The sequence below is a fragment of the Prionailurus viverrinus genome, chromosome B1 (genome assembly GCF_022837055.1).
Source record: "Prionailurus viverrinus isolate Anna chromosome B1, UM_Priviv_1.0, whole genome shotgun sequence".
Taxonomy (NCBI): domain Eukaryota; kingdom Metazoa; phylum Chordata; class Mammalia; order Carnivora; family Felidae; genus Prionailurus; species Prionailurus viverrinus.
In genome coordinates this window covers 146168711-146188443 of record NC_062564.1, presented here as the reverse complement: position 1 = coordinate 146188443, position 19733 = coordinate 146168711, and the positions used below count along the sequence as shown (strand labels likewise).

The window sequence follows — 19733 nt, the reverse complement described above, 5'->3', positions numbered from 1 at the left end:
CAGTAATTATGTGCGGTGACTACAAGTGCATTGTTAGCTAATGGAGATAATGAAGGGGGATTAACTCGGCAAATTCATATCTATAGAGCTGTTCTGATGACACTCACAGTGTTGAGCATTCAGCTCACACTGTATTTCTTTGCCAGAAGAGATTCAGAACCCTAATGATTCATTTGTGTCTTAAAGCCAACGATAATTGTCCTGGAAGAAAAATGGCCATACTGTAATTTAACTTGATTAATATGTGTCTACTCTTGGCTAGCTTTCAGTCTTGATCATGTGGGACATAAATCCCAGCTGTTTGGTGAGAAAAAACTTCTTTTAATTCCTCAAGGGCTTGGAATATTTAGACAGAGAATGGCTTGGAATATTTAGATGGAGAATGCACTACAATCTTGGGGTAAAGGGTAGTGTTGATGCTCAACACAGCAGGATGTTGCAGGGACATTACCTTCTGCTGAGGACATGTTATCACAGAGGACATGGCATCTGAGGTGCTCTGTAGTTTATAGAGAGTGGGTGAGAGATGGTTCCTGTCCTTCAGGATCTTATAGTCTTGGTACTAACAGGAGGTGTAGATACAGAGGTGCATGATACACAAGTTGTTTTAAATTGTAAATATTCAATGGCACAAAATAAAATTTGGCATCTCTAAGCAAACATTCCATTTGCTTAGGAAAGCCTATGGTTAATTGAAGGGGCATAAAGATACTGACAATGGACAATCTCTTCTCAGGAACTCCACTACTTATAAGGATGCTTAAGTGCCATTGCGACCGCCTGTAGGTCACTGCGTGTTCTTTTAACTTCTTTGTGCGTAGTAACCTACCCCGTTTCACCTTCTTTCAGAATGAAAACTGATTACCATTGGTCTCAACCCAGCGTCTTGATTTTTAGCTTTACGGTGAGGAAGTGAGAGAGAAGTTCTTCAGTTCTGCTAAAACAGAAACTCCTTCAAGATAACAAAGCACCCTAGTGACCAGGTGTTAAGATGATTAACTTGTCGCCAAAAGAATGCAGAACTGGATTTTATTTCAACATTTTTTAGGGTAAATTTCTTTCTGCATATTTTCAATTCTTATGTAGGACATCTCATCCAAACAGATCCCCCCAAATGCCCACAGCATGGGCTCACATGCTTCTCCTTTAACTGAAAGGTTGTGGTGTCACTTCAGTGCCTGCATTGGTGCAGGGACCTTTTCAAAGAGCATTTCGAAAGAATCAGCCCTGCTTAGAGTCCTGTGGGCCCAGAGATCTTCTTGATTTCATTCAGGCAATACGCATTCAGTACTCAATTCTCTGTGAAACGCTGTGGGGAACAGTGGTAGAAAAGACTTAGTTCTCTGGTTTCTGGAAGATGACAGTTTGCATCCTTAGGGCTCCTCTTCCAAAAGAAAACTGTGTTTTCTCAAAGCACTGCTTCTGCGTTGGTGTTCAGTGTTTGAATTCACGCCGTCCTTGTGCTGCGACTTTCCGTGCCTCGGGTATAATTGTCATGCAAGGCGCCTCCTACCTGAGTAGAAAACCACAAGACCTTTTGCCAAGAGAATGCCCTTCCTTTGGGACGATTGGCTCTCGTTGTGAGAATGAACATTTTTGCCAGACTGGGAGCGTTATCTCTCACCTACAGGAGTGCTTTCAGGCGGTAATACAGGAGTGGATGTTCCAGGCGGTGCAGCCGGAACATACTATGAGTATGCGTCATTAAGCTCAGTCCAGTGCCAGGTTGGGCCAGGCACTCCCGGGTTTCAAAGAGAAGAGCCAAACAGGAACGCCTAGGAATGCAGGAGTCATACAAAGGATCACACCGCACAGAGTGAGACTCTAAGTCTTGTCAGCAGCAGAGTAGAGCAAGGTGCTCCCTATCTCCGTGGAATGAACCATTGTCAAACTGGGGCAGGGAGAATGGCAGGCATTTCGGTCTCTGTTCCTCCCGTCCCACTACCCCTGAGTTAGAAACACTCATGGTAAGCTATTGGAGATATACTATGTCTTGTGTTGCCTCTGTGTTGTTTAGGCTTGACTGAATTCCAGCATTGTGCTTGCACAGTGGAAAGCCATAGAAAAAAAGATGCTTCTTCTAGTCTCCTTCCCTTCTTTTTTAAAAAAGTTTGTTTATTTTTGGAGAGAGAGAGAAACAGAGAGAGTGAGTGTGAGGGGGTGAGGGGGTGAGGGGCGGGGGGGGGGTGGAGAGAGGATCCCAAGCAGGCCACATTGTCAGCCCAGAGGTTGATGTGGGACTCAGTCCTGTGAACTGTGAAATCATGACCTGAGCCGAAATCAGGAGTCGACACCTCATCCACTGAGCCACCCAGGTAACCCCTAGTCTCCTTTTCTAAGCTGAATAATGAGAGTACTGTTTCATTTTTAATACCTCCTTAACTCAGCCAGCTCTTATATGGAAAGCACTGTATTTGGAAAATATCATGTGTTCTTTTTTTGTTTTGTTTTGTTTTAGCATTTATTTATATTTGAGAGACAGAGGGAGACAGAGCATGAGCAGGGGAGGGGCACAGAGAGAGAGACACACACAGAGAATCCAAAGTAGGGTCGGGCTCTGAGCTGTCAGTGCAGAGCCCTACGTGGGGCTCAAACTCACGCTTAACCGACTGAGCCACCCAGGCGCGCCTGGAAAATATCATGTATTCTTATATCGGACAGTTGGGACAGTTACACTCTTGCAACTAACATTAAACATTATTTAAAATGTAAAGTGGCATCCCACACTTTCTCTTTCCCTTTCATTTTCTCTCTTTCCCCATGACTTCAGAGTACGAGACATTTGTTTTATTGCCAGAACAAAGCGTCCCTTTTCTAATGTCTGTAAGCCTGATTGTTCAGTCACTCGTAAGGCTATTGTGGTCTGTTCCACACTGCCTGTCAAGCCACTCCTCCTGTCGGTGTCTTCCTGGCACCTGATGCTGAAGTTCCAGAGAACTACATGCTGGTCCCCAAACATGCCATCTCTTCCATGCCTCCTTGCCCTCATATCGCCTGTTCCCTCTGTAGGGAACGCTGTTTCCCACCACTCACCTGCTTTCCTGCCCCCTCCCCCACCTTACAAGATGCAGCCCAAATCTTCTGACTGTATGCATGTTGTATATGCTGCCATCACATACTATTCCTCTTGCATCTTGATCATCTACTTATTCTCCTTTCCTACACACGCGTAGTAAACATGAACTTCTTTTTTGTTTGAAGTTTATTTTATTATTTTTTTTTTGAGAGAGAGAATGAGAGAGAGAGAGACCACGTGCAAGAAGAGGAGGGGCAGAGAGAGAGAGAGAGAGAGAGAGAGAGAGGAGAGAGAGACGATCCCAAGCAGCCTCTGCATTGTCCGCACGGAGCCTGACCTGGAGCTCCATCTCACAAACTGTGAGATCATGACCTGCATTGAAATCACGAGTCAGATGCTTAACGCACTGAACCACCCGGGTGGCCTGGGAAACATGAACTTCTTAATGACAAATATTTGTCTCTGGATTTTTGTAGCTCTGAAATTTAGCATAGGGCTTGGCATATAATGAGGCAACTGGGCAGTCCACCAAGAAAAGTTTATTTAGTGTTTCCTGTGTGTCAAGTACTGTGCTAATATTGTAGACAATAAAATTACAGGCTAGGAATTTAAAATAAAACATTGTTGTTTACTGAAAAAGAAAATCCCTGTATATTGGGAAGGAAGAGGTAGGAGAGAGAAGTGAATAGGTGCTTACCACACCTGAATTCCTTCATATTTTAAAATTACAGGAGTTTAGGGGTGCCTGGGTGGCTCAGTCGGTTAAGCGTCCAACTTCGGCTCAGGTCATGATCTCACAGTTCCTAGGTTCAAGCCCCAGATCAGGCTCTGTGCCGACAGCTCAGAGCCTGGAGCCTGCTTCAGGTTCTGTGTCTCCCTCTCTCTCTGCCCCTCCCCCATTTACACTCTGTCCCACTCTTTCTCTCAAAAATGAATAAGCATTAAAAAAAAAAAAAACAATTAAAGGGGTGCCTGAGAGAGAGAGAAGTCGGTTAAGCGTCCGACTTCAGCCAGGTCACGATCTCGCGGTCCGTGAGTTCGAGCCCCGCGTCGGGCTCTGGGCTGATGGCTCAGAGCCTGGAGCCTGTTTCCCATTCTGTGTCTCCCTCTCTCTCTGCCCCTCCCCCGTTCATGCTCTGTCTCTCTCTGTCCCAAAAATAAATAAAAAAACGTTGAAAAAAAAATTAAAATAAAATAAAATAAAATAAAATTAGAGGAGTTTATATGAAAATATAATTTAAGATGCTCTTCCCCCCAAGAATCAGATCATAGCGGGAAGAGTCAGGGGAAAGAGAGAGATCTCCTGTCACTGGAAGGGAGGAGAGGATATTGCTGACAGCATTAATTGAAAGAGGTCACAGTGTTTTTCCAGGGAAAACATTTAGGATGTATCATTTTCTTTAGACCAACTTTCCCCCTGCCTCAGGCTAACTGACAGACACTGCCTCTTCTTACAGAGGAGCTGGTTTCTTTGTTACTAAGTGTGGGGAATAAGAAGGCGATTAAACCAGCTCTTGATCTGTCCTCTTGAACTTACCATCTGGTAAGAAAGACAACCATGAAACAGTTAGGTATGATGACTAATCCCTATAATTGTGCAAAGTGCTGCAAAAGAGAGGTAGAGCTTTCTATAATGAAAAATTTGGCTGTAGGAAGGAGTGAATGATTTCTAATTATATTTCTAATTGTGTGAATTCGATACCCTTTTATTGTCTACCCTCCTGTTACGATTCTTCCCTTCAGACCAAAAAAAATCCCACCTAAGAGGCAAAACCAAAAATACCTTCTACTTGAAATTATTAAAAATTTCTAAAATGTGGAAGAAAAAACTTCATTCTCTTCAAAATAAATAATTCATACCATGAATACAAATGATGCTTCGGTGATTAAAAAAAAAATAAAGTCAATGCCAAGAGGGTTCTCGTACAAAGGTACTAAATATCCTTAAAAGAGTGTCGGCTCTATTCTGTTTGATCAGTAAATATCTCGGACGTTTCTCCAATTTTTTGTTCTTATAATATGTTGCTCTTCTTATTCTGAGGTCTTCTTCTATTTCCCATCGTGAACGTTTCTTCAGGTTCTCTGGACTTTCCAGCACTGCTTCTCTTTGCCCCCTCCCTCCTTATTCTGATTTAACCCCTCACCTATCATCCTTCAGCCTTGCAGATAGGAGTGCTCCCTCCTCCTCACGTATATACAGCTCAACTGAGATGTAGCCTCTCGATCAGGCTTCTCTGATAGCCTCTCCTACCGTCTCACACCCCCCACTGTGGAGAATCTGAAGAACTCTTCCTTCACATCATGTATCAGTTTGTGATGAGCATTTCTTCGTGTCAATATTTGATTAATGTTCACCACACTCACTGGACTGTTGACCCCACCAGAGCAAAGACCACATCTGTGTATCTTCCCATTTTATCTCCAGCACCTAACACAACGGCTGCCTAGAAAGTCTTTGTTCAACAAATGAATGGATAAATTTACTTTATTTGTAGACCAAGAGTGTCATGAAAGGTTTGTCTTTGCTTTCGTGTTTGTTTCTGTTTTTATTTTACAGTGCAATATTGGTTCCAGGAGTAGAATTCACGGATTCATCACTTACATACAACACCCAGTGCCCATCACAACAAGTGCCCTCATTAATACCCAACACCTATGTAACCCATCTCCTACCAACCTCCTTTCATCAACCTCAGTTTGTTCTCTATTTGTCCCAACAGACAAGTTGAGTCTCTTGTGGTTTGTTTCCCTCTTTTCTCTACCCCCCCCCACCCCTTCCCATATGTTCATCTGTTCTGTTTCTTAAATTCCACAAATGAGTGAAATCATATGGTATTTGTCTCTGACTATTTCGCTTAGCATAATACATTCTAGCTCCATCCACGTTGTTGCACATGACAAGATTTCATTCTTTTTGATGGCTAAGTAATATTTCATTGTATAGATAGATAGATAGATAGATAGATAGATAGATAGATAGATACAAATCTGTATCTATTCATTAGTTGGTGGATATTTAGGATCTTTCCATAGTTTGGCTATTGTTGATATTGCTGCTATAAACATTGGGGTACATGTATCTCTTTGAATCTGTATTTTTGTTTTCTTTGGGTAAATACCTAATGCAATTGCTGGATCATAGGGCATTTCTATTTTTAGTTTTTTGAGGAACTTCCATACTATTCTCTAGAGTGGCTGCACTAATCTGTAGTCCCACCAGTGATGCAAGAGGGTTCCCCTTTCTCTGCATCCTCTCCAACCCCTGTTGTTTCTTGTGTTATTAATTTTAACCATTCTGACACGTGTGATGTGTATCTCATCGTGGTTTTGATTTGTAATGAAAGACGTTTTTTAAAAATGTCTGTTTATTTATTTATTTTGAGAGAGAGAGAGAGAGAGAGCATGCACATGAGCTGGGGAGGGGCAGAGAGAGAGAGAGAGAGAGAGAGAGAGAGTCCCAAGCAGACTCCTCACTGTCAGTGCAGAGTCTGACAGGGGACTTGATCCCATGAACCATGAGATCACGACCTGAGCCAAAATCCAGAGTTGGATGCTTAACGGACTGAGCCAGCCAGGCACCTCTGTAATGAAAATTTTAATACAACTATTAATAAAACGTATTCTTAGAAACACTGATGCACCGCAAAATCTTAAATGGGTTTGATTCTTTTCTTAAAGGAGAGGAGTTAGTTGGTCAAATAAATTTGGGAAATCTGGATTAAACAAAATCAAACATCTAACTTGACTGTGATATTTCTTGGAGACTTTAATATAGTAATATAGCAGAGCATAGCCTTTAACATAGTGAGCACTGTGAATCTTTGAGAAGGTAATCATATTTAGTATTTCACTCTGGAAGTTGTTTTTTTTTTTTCCCTAACAAAGTGTGTATATTTATATCTATGTTTTTGCTATATTCGTACTAGTATACCCCCAGAGGTCTAGCCTTTTTCCACAGAGAGGAAGAATAGAAATGACAGTAAGCAGCACATTGTTCTTTAACATGTCTGCATTTTTCACCCTCAAATGCAGACAGAAACCTTGGGAATACTTAGTGTTTGAATATGCTGTTTCAAGCATGTTTGCAGAATCCTGCAATTGTAGTAAGATCCGAGTTTATTTTCAACTGTTGATCTTGAAGAGCACAACATAAATGCAAAACTTACATAAAGCTGTAACAAACAGATCCTCCCCTACCAACACACACACATTCCTTCTAGCCAAAGCAACTAGAAAGGAAAAGCAATACTTTGACTCATGCTAACACCCTTGTCTCGTGGCTGAGCTGGCCAGCTCATTTTGGCTAGGAATTGAAAGGGTCTGATTGCCTTAGTTAGCTTTGCGTAGTTTAAAATCTGTTTCACAGTCAGAAATGCTACTATCAATCATGACTTGGCAATTTGGTACCATGGGAAATTTGGCCACCTGGGGAACTGATTCACGTAGATGACTCAAAACATTTCATCCCTACTCATAAGAAAGTAATCCTAGAAATGTAAGGCTTCAAAGCCATTTATCTTCATTTATGACTGCCATGTTGTTCACACCATAGCTGCAGTCTTGATTGATGAAGATTGACTCTCGGAGCAGGAAAACCTATTGTTAATGAGCATTGACTCTTTGGTCATTTTGCCTGACTGCACATTATGTTCGTGCATGTCCCTTATCTCACATGTATGTACAGTTTTTGGGAGAGTTAAATGAGCTAATACCTATAAAGAGTTTACTATTCATGCATTCTAAGTGTTGAGTACATGTTAGCTTATTCTAAAGAGTATTTAAGGTGGGTCACAGCAATGTATAAAACACAATGCAAATGAGAAATAGTTAAGAAAAGGAGGAAGCAAGGCCTAGAACTAAAACAGGGCCAAGAATAAAGCTATTAAAAATAGGCATATCGGGGTCCCTGGGTGGCTCAGTCAGTTGAGCATCTGACTTTGGTTCAGGTCATGATTTTACGGTCCCTGGGTTCAAGTTCCACATCAGGCTCTGCACTGACAGCTCGAAGCCTGGAGCCTCCTTCTAGTTCTTTGTCTCCCTCTCTCTCTCCCCCTCCCCTCCTCTCTCTCTCTCTCTCTCAAAAAAAAAAAAAAAAAAAGAAAGAAGAAACACTCTTTAAAAATTTTAAAAATAGGCATATCATTAAATCTTCATGGATATACTACCACTACCAAGCACACTGCTTTTCGTATACTAGTGCTGAATATATGTTTGGTGAATTTATTTATTTGAGCCTAAACTATACTTTCTATGATTGGGTCACAAATTTCATCTTGAGAGCTCTTTAGCAGGAAAAAAAAAAAAAAAGAGAGACTACTTACCCAATTAAATGGCTTTAGGATTAAAAATAAATACATGCTCAGGATAAAACATTTTCTGATATTAAGACTGAAAAATAATTTCTCCTGAGGGGTCTTATACGCAGGAAACTATACAATGAACTGAGTAATATTCATAACATGCTTTCTAATTTCAGGAAATGGCCACATCTAATAGGACTATTTCTTTCATTGTTTAAGCATAAAGCCACCATTGGCATGTGTATCTTTTATTTCACTAGACATGTCTTTTCATTCTCTGTTTATGGGTCATTCTGTTCTTCCCAATTTCTAAACCAGTGGTTCTCAACCTTAGCTGCCCACTAGAATTATCTAGGGACTTTAAAAAATATAGCTGCCTGAGCCCAACACAGAACAATTAAATCAGAATCTTTCGAGTTGGACCAGAGTGTCAGTATTTTTTAGAAAGCTCCATAGGAGATTCTAATGTAGTCAGGATTGAGGAGAACTGCTCAAAACATTGGAATAAACTCGGGGTTCTTGTCTTGTTCCAGAGCCATTTCTAGGTCATCCTTTCTAGTCCCAATGCTTTAAATACCATCAGTATTTCCCATGTTTCTAGACCCATGTAACCACTGTCTACTCGACATGTCAGCCCACTTGGATGACCAGTAGGCATTTCAAATGTACCATATACAAATCTTCAATCTTAATTTTACTCCTTATAATCTGTCCTGTTTTAGGAAGTGGCACTGTTATGCAACCTAGTTGCTTAGGCCACCCTTGACCTCTGTCTCTCACACCTTGTGTCTTATCCTTTAGCAGTCTGTATAAAATATACCCATGATCACCTCCACCAAAAAGATCCTAGTGGAGACAGCCATTATCTTTCACTTGGAGCACTACTAAACTTACAAACTAGTTTCTCTGCATTCACCCTTGTCCTATCTCCCATACGTAGTCTATATTTCACACAGTCGTTCTGAATCACCCATGGGTGCCCATAACATTCAGAAACACATAACATCAGAATAAAATCCAAATTCCTTGAAACAATACGCAAGACCTTACAGGACCTGACCTGGGCTGCATCTTTTTACTCGGTTCCTACCATTCTAACCCTCTATCACTGCCCTCCAGCCATGGCTGCCCTTTGTTTCCTTAGAACACATCATACATGCTCTTGTATCTGGGTCTTTGACTTGGTTTTCCTTTTTCCTGGAATGCTCTTTTTTGAAGCTATTTACAATAAATTATTTTTCTAACTACCTTCGAGTTTCTGCCCAAATGTTATCTCCTAAGGCCGTCCCTCACTACCTTATCAAAATAGTACGCATGCTATTATTCTGTACTCACTCTGCATTTCTTTCTTCATGGCATTTATTACTACATAGAATTTTATTATATGTGTGTTTTTCACTTATATATTGTCTTTGTTGAAAAAATGAGTCCATGACTTCAGTTCAATAATTTTTGGCCGAATCCAGGGGTAGATTTTTTTAAATCTCTAGAGGCACTGGTTGTCAGGACTCCGTGAGTCTTCCCTAATACTTTCTCTCAAAGTTACTTTGAGATAGTTGTCTAAAAGGAGTGAGCTTGAAAGGGCATTTGACTAATTAAAAGTGAAGCCATATTCCTTAGTTGTCATCTGCCTAATGGCCCAAGGTGTTTGGAAGGTAACAGAACGACTGATCAACAGCAAATCAGACCAAGCAGGTCTTGACCAGATACAAACACATTTAAAGCCTGGCCCATTTTAAGCATGAAAGGAGGGCTTAGATCTGAGTGCTCTATAAGTATATCCGAAATTATTTAAGTGATTTAATCCAGAAAAGGCAGCTCAAGTTGAAATAGAAAACTTACAGTAAATGGAATGCAGGAGTCCAGAGAATGCAGTATTGTTTCCAGATCTGGGAAATGGGCCCCTTGATAATTTTACAAATGGTAAAAATTAAATTTTGTGATAGAGGCACGTGTGTTTTCGGTCCTTAGCTGGTCTCTTACCAGTACTGCCGGTGCACACCAGGTAGGATCAGAAGGCAGAGTGTCATCGAAGATCCCTCCCTGGCTTCCTAAAAGAGGCAGGACAGTGGTCCAGAAATGGTGCTCTGCTGACTGAAGTGAAAATGTAGCAGTTGCCAGCTCTGCTTTTACATCTGTGAACTCAGCAATGCTTTTTTGTTTGTGCCCAGTGTAGATGGGGGCTCTAGAGTGACATGATTAAGAGCCGGGGCATTTGGGGTGCCTGGGTGGCTCAGTCGGTTAAGCATCCGACTTCGGCTCAGGTCATGATCTCGTGGTCTGTGAGTTTGAGCCCCGCGTTGGGCTCTGTGCTGACAGCTCAGAGCCTGGAGCCTGTTTCAGATTCTGTGTCTCCCTCTCTCTCTGACCCTCCCCCATTCATGCTCTGTCTCTCTCTGTCTCAAAAATAAATAAACGTTAAAAAAAATTTTTTTTAAATAAAAAGAGCCGGGGCATTAGAGCTGGGCTAAACTAAACTAGTTTGAATTCTGACCCTTATATGGTTTGTATGAGCTTGGACAGACTATTGGACTTTGTGTGTGTCCTCAGTTTCCTCATTTGTAAAGTGCAAATAACATTATTTTCTACCTTATAAAAAATACCCTCACAGTGTTTTGTGAAGACTGTATGATATGAAAATGTGTGATAACATGCGTGAGGTGTAAAACAATGATAGACATGTGGTAAATTCTCACATAAGGGCCATCTTGATCACATACATTTAAGTTCTGTCCATTTAGCTTCCACAGAGATTTTCCCTGTAGAGAGGTTTTTGTTTGTGTGTTTTATGCTACGAGATGGAATAGCAGTTTACAAGAGAATAAGAGATACACGTTCTAATCCAGAGTCTTTGGGCCTCTGGAGACCGTTGTCCAAAAACAGAACTCAGGCTTCTTTCTTGCTTTGGGTGCTATTCTGGTGATGAATGCTGAGTTTTCCTGCCTGTAATGTCCTCAGTGATTGTTCCTTTAAACCAGACCATGGGGGCGCCTGGGTGGCTCAGTCGGTTGAGCATCCGACTTCAGCTCAGGTCATGATCTCACAGCTCATGAGTTCGAGCCCCGCGTCAGGCTCTGTGCTAACAGCTCAGAGCCTGGAGCCTGCTTCGGATTCTGTGTCTCCCTCTCTCTCTGCCCCTCCCCACTCGCATTCTGTCTCTGTCTCTCTCAAAAATAAATAAACACTTAAAAAAAAAAAAAAACAGACCATGGTATGAGTTAATGCATGGAGAATGATGCCGTTTTGTCTTATCCAGAGAAAGTGACTAAGCAAAACCTTACCTGTGAGATTCTAGCTCCTACTGGACTTGCCATTTTGTTTCGTCTGCGGATGCAGGTACAAGCAAGTATTTGAAGACTTGTCTCATGGAAAAGGAAGTTGAGACTTGTTCTGTGGTGCTGTCCAAGATAGATCTAGAATCATGGTAGATCTTGCAAAAAGGTAGACCTCAGCTCTTGCGAGGAAGAAGTTTCTAACCATCTGGGCTAAATGAATGACATGCTTTTCTTAAATTCTTATAGAAAATAATTTACAGATGGGCAAGGATGGAGAAAGCATACAGAAACAAAATAAATTCCTACTCACATCAAAATCTGTCTTCTCTAAGAATTTGCGGTACTCCCCTATGCTGTTCTCAGCCAGAGTAGAGAGAGATGCTCTGTGCCAACATGTAACTTACAAACTTATAAACTCCTTTTAGCGTGGAACTTCCCCCGCTGTGTTCATATTCTGATTTACATATCTGTTTCTCATATGAAAGTGTGGAATCGTGCGTCTCCATTGCTTCACATAGCTCTGGGATTCTTTCTTGATCGTTGAATAAATGAAGGTAGGGAATGACCTAGAAATGTCCAACAAAAAGAAACTCCTCATTTTAAGTTGTTCTAAGCAAAAACTGCCACTCTATTATGAAGTATATTGTGCTGTTTGTTCTAGCTTCTTTTTAAATAGCAAATATTTTTATCCCTCAAATTGGCACTCTGGGTTAGTTGCCAGCAACTCTTCGCCACAATCTGCAATTTTGCATAAATTACAGTGTAATGATAGCCTAGAAAACTGCTCAGACAGCTCCCAGTAGACCATTCGTGACTGACTGTGGACTCTTGTATAGTAAGAAGCCTATCTTGCCCAGCAGTTAATTATTAAGTTCTAACAGAACTCTCAGATTCTAGGAGATAGGTTCTAAGTTTTTTATTCTTGCTCTATCTTACAAACATGATGTAAAGCACTGGGCACCGAGAAGTTGCTTAAGACTCTGCTCATAAACGTTTTTATCTGGGTCCGTGTGATAGTTAGAAAAATTAGGCCCTCGCCCAGGCTGATAGCATGTGCACCGTAAGAGGATAAAACTGAGTGTGGGAAAAAGTCATCTGAGGGTCAGAGATATGCATCATTCTACAGAGTAGCTGCTCCGACTTGTCAGTACTGGCTACCCAGGGAAGAGTTGAGGAGTTAGAAAGGATTAGGTACAGCAAGCCAGAGGATTCTCGGGAGAAAAGTAATAGGGCACCAGAACTGAAAACAGGAACGACAAGAATTTTCACAGGTTAACTAGCATATCATGTGCCGGATAGTCAGCTCTCAGGAGCAGGGACAGGTATCAAGGTGCTCATCTGCAAGGGGCAAAGGCAGAAGAGACTGAGGCATGATTTGAACACCTTTATATTTAATTCCCTTGATTTATCTCTCTTTTGCTATCACACTGTGGTCTCCTGCATAGTAGGCTGAAAGCCTTTCCCTGGGTGGATAGTGTTATAATCAGAAACTCATTGATCAAGTCGAAATATGAGTTTGATATTTCCCGTGGGTATCACTAGCCCAACTCACTTAGGAGTAACAAGTTCACCAGATATTATTGACGGGGGAGTGGAATTACCTAAAAGATCTTTCTATACGCTTATCGAAATTCATCTTAATATTATTTTTTTCTTCTGCTTGACACTTTACAGGTTGTTCATTGTATGTATATACAACTCAGTGGATTATTATGTATCCCTCAATTCCTTGCTGAAACCATCAGTACTGACAAAGTGGGAAGTTTTTGTTTGGTTTTGGTTTTGTGGGGATTTAGGAAGCTCCCCTGCAAGAAGACACGCTTCCATGGTTGAGAGGACCTTTCTGCATATAGGGAAGCTGTATTAAGGTAGAGATGGTTTATTTATTACTGGTTTATAGCAAGTCAAAGAGAAGAGGAAACACAAGGGAAACTTGTAAACAGATTCTGCTCCGTGTAGCTGAGCAGAAGGTGGTGTCATGAACTGAAAGGAGAAAGACGGCTAACAGGGGCCCCTGCGTGACTCAGTTGGTTGAGCACCTGACACTCCATTTCAGCTCAGGTCATGATCTCACGGTTCATGGGTTTGAGCCCTGCATCAGGCTCTGCACTGACAGTGTGGAGCAAACTTGGGATTCTCTCTCTCCTTCTCTCTCTCCCCTTCCCTGCTCATGCGCTCCCTTTCTCTCCCTCTCTCTCTCTCTCTCTCTCTCTCTCTAGATAAACAAATAAACTTAAAAATAAAAAAATAAAAATAAAAAACCCCAGCCTATTCTCACTAAAAAAAAAAAAAAAAAAAAAAAAAGACTATCAAGTACTGCTGTCTCTCATTGTTCTTCCTTTTTAAAGCTTTCCTGGTTATTGACTTTTCTTTTTTCCTTATTAACTTTAGGATGAAATTATATTCTTCCAAAAAAATGCAAACTACCAGATTTTATTGGAGTTGTATTCCATTTGTAATGAACGTAGGGAGAATTGTTATCTCTAGGATATTGAGTCTTTTACACAAGACATGGTTTATCTTTCTAGTTCTTCAGTCTTACTGATGTCTCTTGGTATTGTTCTGGAGATTTTCTTTTACCACATAGGTTTTGCATATTTCTTGTTAAGTTTATTTCTGAGTATTTTACTTCTTGTATTGCTATTCTAATGGAGTCTTTTCTTTCATTTTATCTTCTAATGTCTTGTTATATATGAAAGCTATTTATTACTGTATATTTACTTTTTATTTGGCAATTTGTTGAATTCTCTCACTGCTTATATTACAATTTTCAGACCTATTTAATATTAAAATCTTGACTTTATGTTTACTAATCTTCTCATTTCTTTTGTTTCTTTTTGGTTCCTTATCTACTTTTTTTAAGTTAAGTGATTGATTCACTTCTTTTCTTTTATTGATTTAATCATTTTAGTTCTTTGTTTTATCTTTATTTTATAGGATCTAATATATAGTAATTTCATTATAAATGTTTCTAGAATTTCTGCACTGTTGTTTTGTGTTTTCTTTTTGACCCAAGAATTATTTAAAATAGGGTTTAAAAAAATCCCGCTGAAAAAAAACCTTTTGATTTCTTTTTTTAAATGTTTATGTGTTTATTTTGAGAAAGAGAGAGAGAGAGAGAGAGAGAGAGCACAAGCAGAGGAGGGGCAGGGAGAGAGGGAGACAGAGAGAAAGAGAGAAAGAGGGAGGGAGAATCCCAAGCAAACTCCCTGCTGCCAGTGCAGAGCCCGATGTGGGACTCGAACTCACAAACCATGAAATTATGACCTGAGCCGAAATGAAAAATTGGATGTTTAACCAACTGAGCCATCCAGGAGTCCAGAAAGAACCTTTTAATTTCTGACTTTTTCAATAATTATAACTTTATAGACTTGTGATGAAAGAAAATATCTGAAGTTTATCAACCTATTTTTTGGTATTAATTAAAATTCTCTTTGTAGCCAAAGAGAATACCATTTAAAAAATATTCTTTGGCTACATGAAAAGAAAATGTATGTTCTGCTTTCAAAATTTGATATATTGCAATAAGGTACATAACATTAATTATGTTATTTGCATTTTTTATATCTTTGATCTGTTGTGGATTGAGAAAGGTGAATTAAATTCAGCAAATACAATGTGTTTCTTTTTTGATTTGTATCCCTTGTAATTTCTGCTGTATAAACTATATTTCTCTTACATGTTACTTATATATTTCTCATTGTTGTGAGTTCGTTTGAATCACATCTTTGCATTATAACGTGTACTTTCTTTGTCCCATTCAATGGTAAATTTCTCCCTATTTGACAATAAGAACATCATCTCTTTTTTTGTCCTTTTCCTGCTACGCATTTGCCTATCTTTTATTTTTGACATCCAAACAGCTTTGTTTTAGATGTACCTTATATAAAGTATAGAGTTAGATTTTGTTTTTGGTTTGCAAGCCAATTTGGAAATAGGATTCTTTTAAATAGATAACTTAGGAAAATTTGTTATGAAGATAAATATATCTGATCTGAACTGTGTATTAGTTTCTGTTCTGTTTGTTGTTTTTATGGCTTTTACTTATTTTTTACATTGTTTTTCTTTTTTATGTATGGTTCTTCTGATATTTAGGAAAGTTAGTCATTACTCTAATAGTTATAACTTTATGCAGTACTCTTAGTTGTCTATTTCCTCATATGGTATCTATTGATAATCTAATTTAAAAAATGGGGGCTCCTGGCTGACTCAGTCAGTTGAGCACCCAACACTTGACTTTAGCTCAGGTCATGATCTCACGGTCGGGATCAAGCCCCAACTGTGTCGGGCTCCAGAGTGAGCGTGGAGCCTGCCTCGGATTCATATTCTCTGTCTCTCTCTCTGCCCCTCCCCCAATTGCACATGTGTGTGGTGTGCATGCGCGTGAGTTCTATCTCTCAAAATAAATAAATAAATAAAAATGATAAAATGCTTTTATTTTTCTTCCCTGATTCCATTTCTTTTGTCTCCAACCTGATATTTGCCAATAAAAATTATCTTTGTAATGTTTTTACCTTGTACTTCTAAATCTTTTTCTTCTTCTATTATTTGATTGATCAGTTTTAAATGTTTTTTGATCCTAGTCATTAGATAACGTAATTAATGTTATGTTAATCTAGTTCGCAATCAGCAAACTTTCTCATCTTTGCCCTTCCCGTTCCAATTTTGTTAGTTATACCATTTTTTTCATATTTAGAGCAAATAGGATTTACATTTTGTCCATCACCCAGCTCTCATGTTTTTTAGTCTTACTTTTATGATTAAATATATTCCAAACTTTCTAATAGTCCTTTTGCTGTTTTCCTTAGATATATGATATTGATTCATTAAAGTTAATCATTTAACAAGTTCTTTAGGAAAAACACAAGGGAACAGGATTCCCTGAGTTCTTACAATTTCAAAATTGTAACCTTTATTCTTGGAGAATGATTTGACTATGACTCCCATTTTTTTTGTTTTTTCTTTTTTTTTTTTTTTGCATGAGTCTCTTGCAAATGTTGCTCTTCTGTTTTCTGGAGTTGAAGATACAAATTTGAATTTTTGCTCATAATACTCTTCTTCTTTGATGTTTACAATCCAGCTACTTTACTGAAATTTTTCTCAATGTTGACCATTATGGTCAATTTGTATGGATTCAAAGTCTTCTTTTTCCCCAGGTCCTGTGACTTTACATTCTTAATTTTTAAATTTTTGGCATAATGTTTGGTCATAACGTTCAACTTTTCCATTGCGACACTTTTTGTTGTTGAGTGTATTGGTATGTTGGTAAATTTTTTTTTTAAAAAAAAGGTTTATTTATTTATTTTGAGAGAGAGAGAGGGAGAGCACAAGCAGGGGAGGGGCAGAGAAAGAAAGATAGAGAGAATCCCAAGAAGGCTCCTCACTGTCAGCACAGTGCCTACCATGGGGCTTGATCTCACTAACCTTGAGATCATGACCTGAGCCAAAATCAAGAGTCAGGCACTTAACTGTCTGAGCCCCCCGGGCCCACCGGTACTTTGCAAAATTCTTGAAAAAAAAAAAAAAACTCCTTCTGTTTTTGTGGGGGGGGGGGGGCTGCCAGTTTTAAAATACATTCTTTTAGGGGCGCCTGGGTGGCGCAGTCGGTTAAGCGTCCGACTTCAGCCAGGTCACGATCTCGCGGTCCGGGAGTTCGAGCCCCACGTCAGGCTCTGGGCTGATGGCTCAGAGCCTGGAGCCTGTTTCCCATTCTGTGTCTCCGTCTCTCTCTGCCCCTCCCCCTGTTCATGCTCTGTCTCTCTCTGTCCCAAAAATAAATAAACGTTGAAAAATAAAATAAAATAAAATAAATTCTTTTATTTACTTAAAAAGTATAGCAAAGTTCACTCTTTTCGGTGTACAGTGCCATGAATTTAGATAAATGCATACAGTCACGGAACTCCACTAGAAGCAGAACAGCTCCGTCACCCTCAAAATTTCCCTGGGCTGACTTTTACATAGCATTCTTTTACTAATTCTGTGTCAAATATTTTTTGCTTACTTATCATTGAGTGAGTTAGAGCTCTTGGACCTCCTGTGGGTCGGGTACTTCTGCTGGGGACTGGGGAGGAGGCGCTGGGCAGCCTTCAGATCCCTTCTTCACCACTTACACAAAGTCAAACCGCTTCCCGTTAAAATGGCCCCTCCACTTGAGTCTTTCAGTTACGAGGCAGTGTGAACCATCCTGGGTCCGAGCGGGCCTCTTCTGCCTCTATTTCTATCTTCTCTGCTACAGATAAGAGATATATTTTGTATTTTTGACGTGGACCCTGCGCCTTCGAACAGTGTATTTTTGCGGTCATTTTCAGAGATCTGCTGCTACTGGCCATCTTGTTATTCTCTGCATTTCTTCGCTGCCTTCCTTCCTGTGTGTATATATTAACTCCGCTGCTTCTGGGTAACTCGCACATATTTTTTGGAATCTATGGAAAATATGTCTTTCTGGTTTTGCTACAAATGGAGGTTATATAGTTTTTGTTGTTGTTGTTAAATGTGTAGCACTTGTAGGTTATCTAGGAGAAGAGACAAGGTACTGTCTCACACAGCCACGCTCTGACTGGAAGTCCTTTTCTGACTACTCTCATCCTTGCCTTTCTTTCACTTCTCTTCCTTGGCTCACACTTAAAGCACTGGAAGCCGTCAGACCGGTAACCTCTCTTATTCATACACCACGTCGTTAAAGCATGTATGAATATTTCCTGTTATACCTAAAGCCTCTTCATTATTTCCTAAACACATAATTTCAAAGTTGGTCCGTAGTTTTCCTGTTCTTCTGTTGGCTTGGAACGCCCTTTTCTTCTTTCTTGAATTGGTACACCCCGGCTCATACTTTGAGACCTAAAGTATATTGCCTCCTTTAGGAACCCTTCCTTGACACCTCCTCAGGAGGAGGCAGAATTAATCTCTCAGCTGTGCTCCCACAATGCATTGCCCCATCTTGGATGCACTTACTTGCTGTTTTCAGAGCTTATATACCTAATTATCAAGCCAACAAGTATCCCACGTATTTACGTATTAACCTCAATACAGAACTTTCACGTGCTGGGTTTCTAGGACCTTACTTAGATCTCTCTTTTGATGGTCAGCACATACTCTCATTTGGTCTTACTTGATTTTCCACTGGTTAATTGGAGGGTATAATATTTTCGGTCATCTAGGTTTTCTTATCTAGCTTTTATTCTTAAAGTGTTGTAATCATTTGAAAGCAATTTTCCTACTCTTAGGATATAACTGAATCTCCCCTAGAATGATAGCATCCATAACTTTTGAAAAAGCTCAGTAACTATTAATGGGAGCTCTTCTCCATTCCAGGTGATGCAACCGTGACAATAGCTCACAGATACACTCCCAAAGAACAATTGAAGATCCATACGCAGCTGGCAGATGTTATCATAGTAGCTGCGGGTAAGTCTTTGGTGGCTGTTATTTGGTGGAATGTCATCAGCAGAGTAATTCCTGCCCTAATTGCTGACATGTCTGTAAAAACAGCTTCTTGGGAGAGTTCGGTATATGTATGACTAACTTCCATCGACTGGATTCTGTCTCTCAGCAATTATTATAGTGGTTTGTTGCGCCTACGTTAACATTTGTCACTTCATTATGGAAAACCCAAGTAGCCTTTGGAATGACAGGTTAAGCACAAGAACAAATGTGCCGGTTGCCAGTTCCTTCATAGACATGGTTGATTCTAAATGTGAATGAGTTATGGGGAGGCTGGTAGGAAATGCTCTTGATAAGATAGCCAGGGCTAGCTCCTGTGGGACCCTTGGAAGGACTTTGATATAAGCCAAGAAAGGCTGAGAGCAGGAGGTTGACATGGCCTGGCTTATGTTTTTAGAAGAGCGCTTACACTATGTCAAGGAGTATTCGAGAGGAGCAAGAGTAGGAACAGAGGACAGTTATTGGATTTTCATTTACTGGATGTAGGATTTTTCCTCATTTTCTATTCAAACGTACAAAAATGATTCTACCCTTTGCTTCTACCTTTCCTCTTGCCACATACACATAGGATTTCTACATTGCAGACAATTGTGAATCTTCTTGTTTATCCAAGGCTGAACGAGAGCCTTTTGTATTTTATCAATTAGATGTTATTGGTATTTTCTAGACTTTACATCTGAATTTTTGAGTAGTTACAAACTA

General features: G+C 39.9%; 1 protein-coding gene across 1 annotated transcript in view; it reads left to right on the top strand.

Moving 5' to 3' along the window:
* Window positions 1–19733, top strand: part of MTHFD2L (methylenetetrahydrofolate dehydrogenase (NADP+ dependent) 2 like) — a 145878-nt gene that overhangs the window by 53236 nt on the left and 72909 nt on the right. The window contains exon 6 of the mRNA XM_047857558.1: window positions 18903–18995. Coding sequence (XP_047713514.1) covers window positions 18903–18995 — 93 coding nt within the window. The remainder of the gene's footprint in view (window positions 1–18902; window positions 18996–19733) is intronic.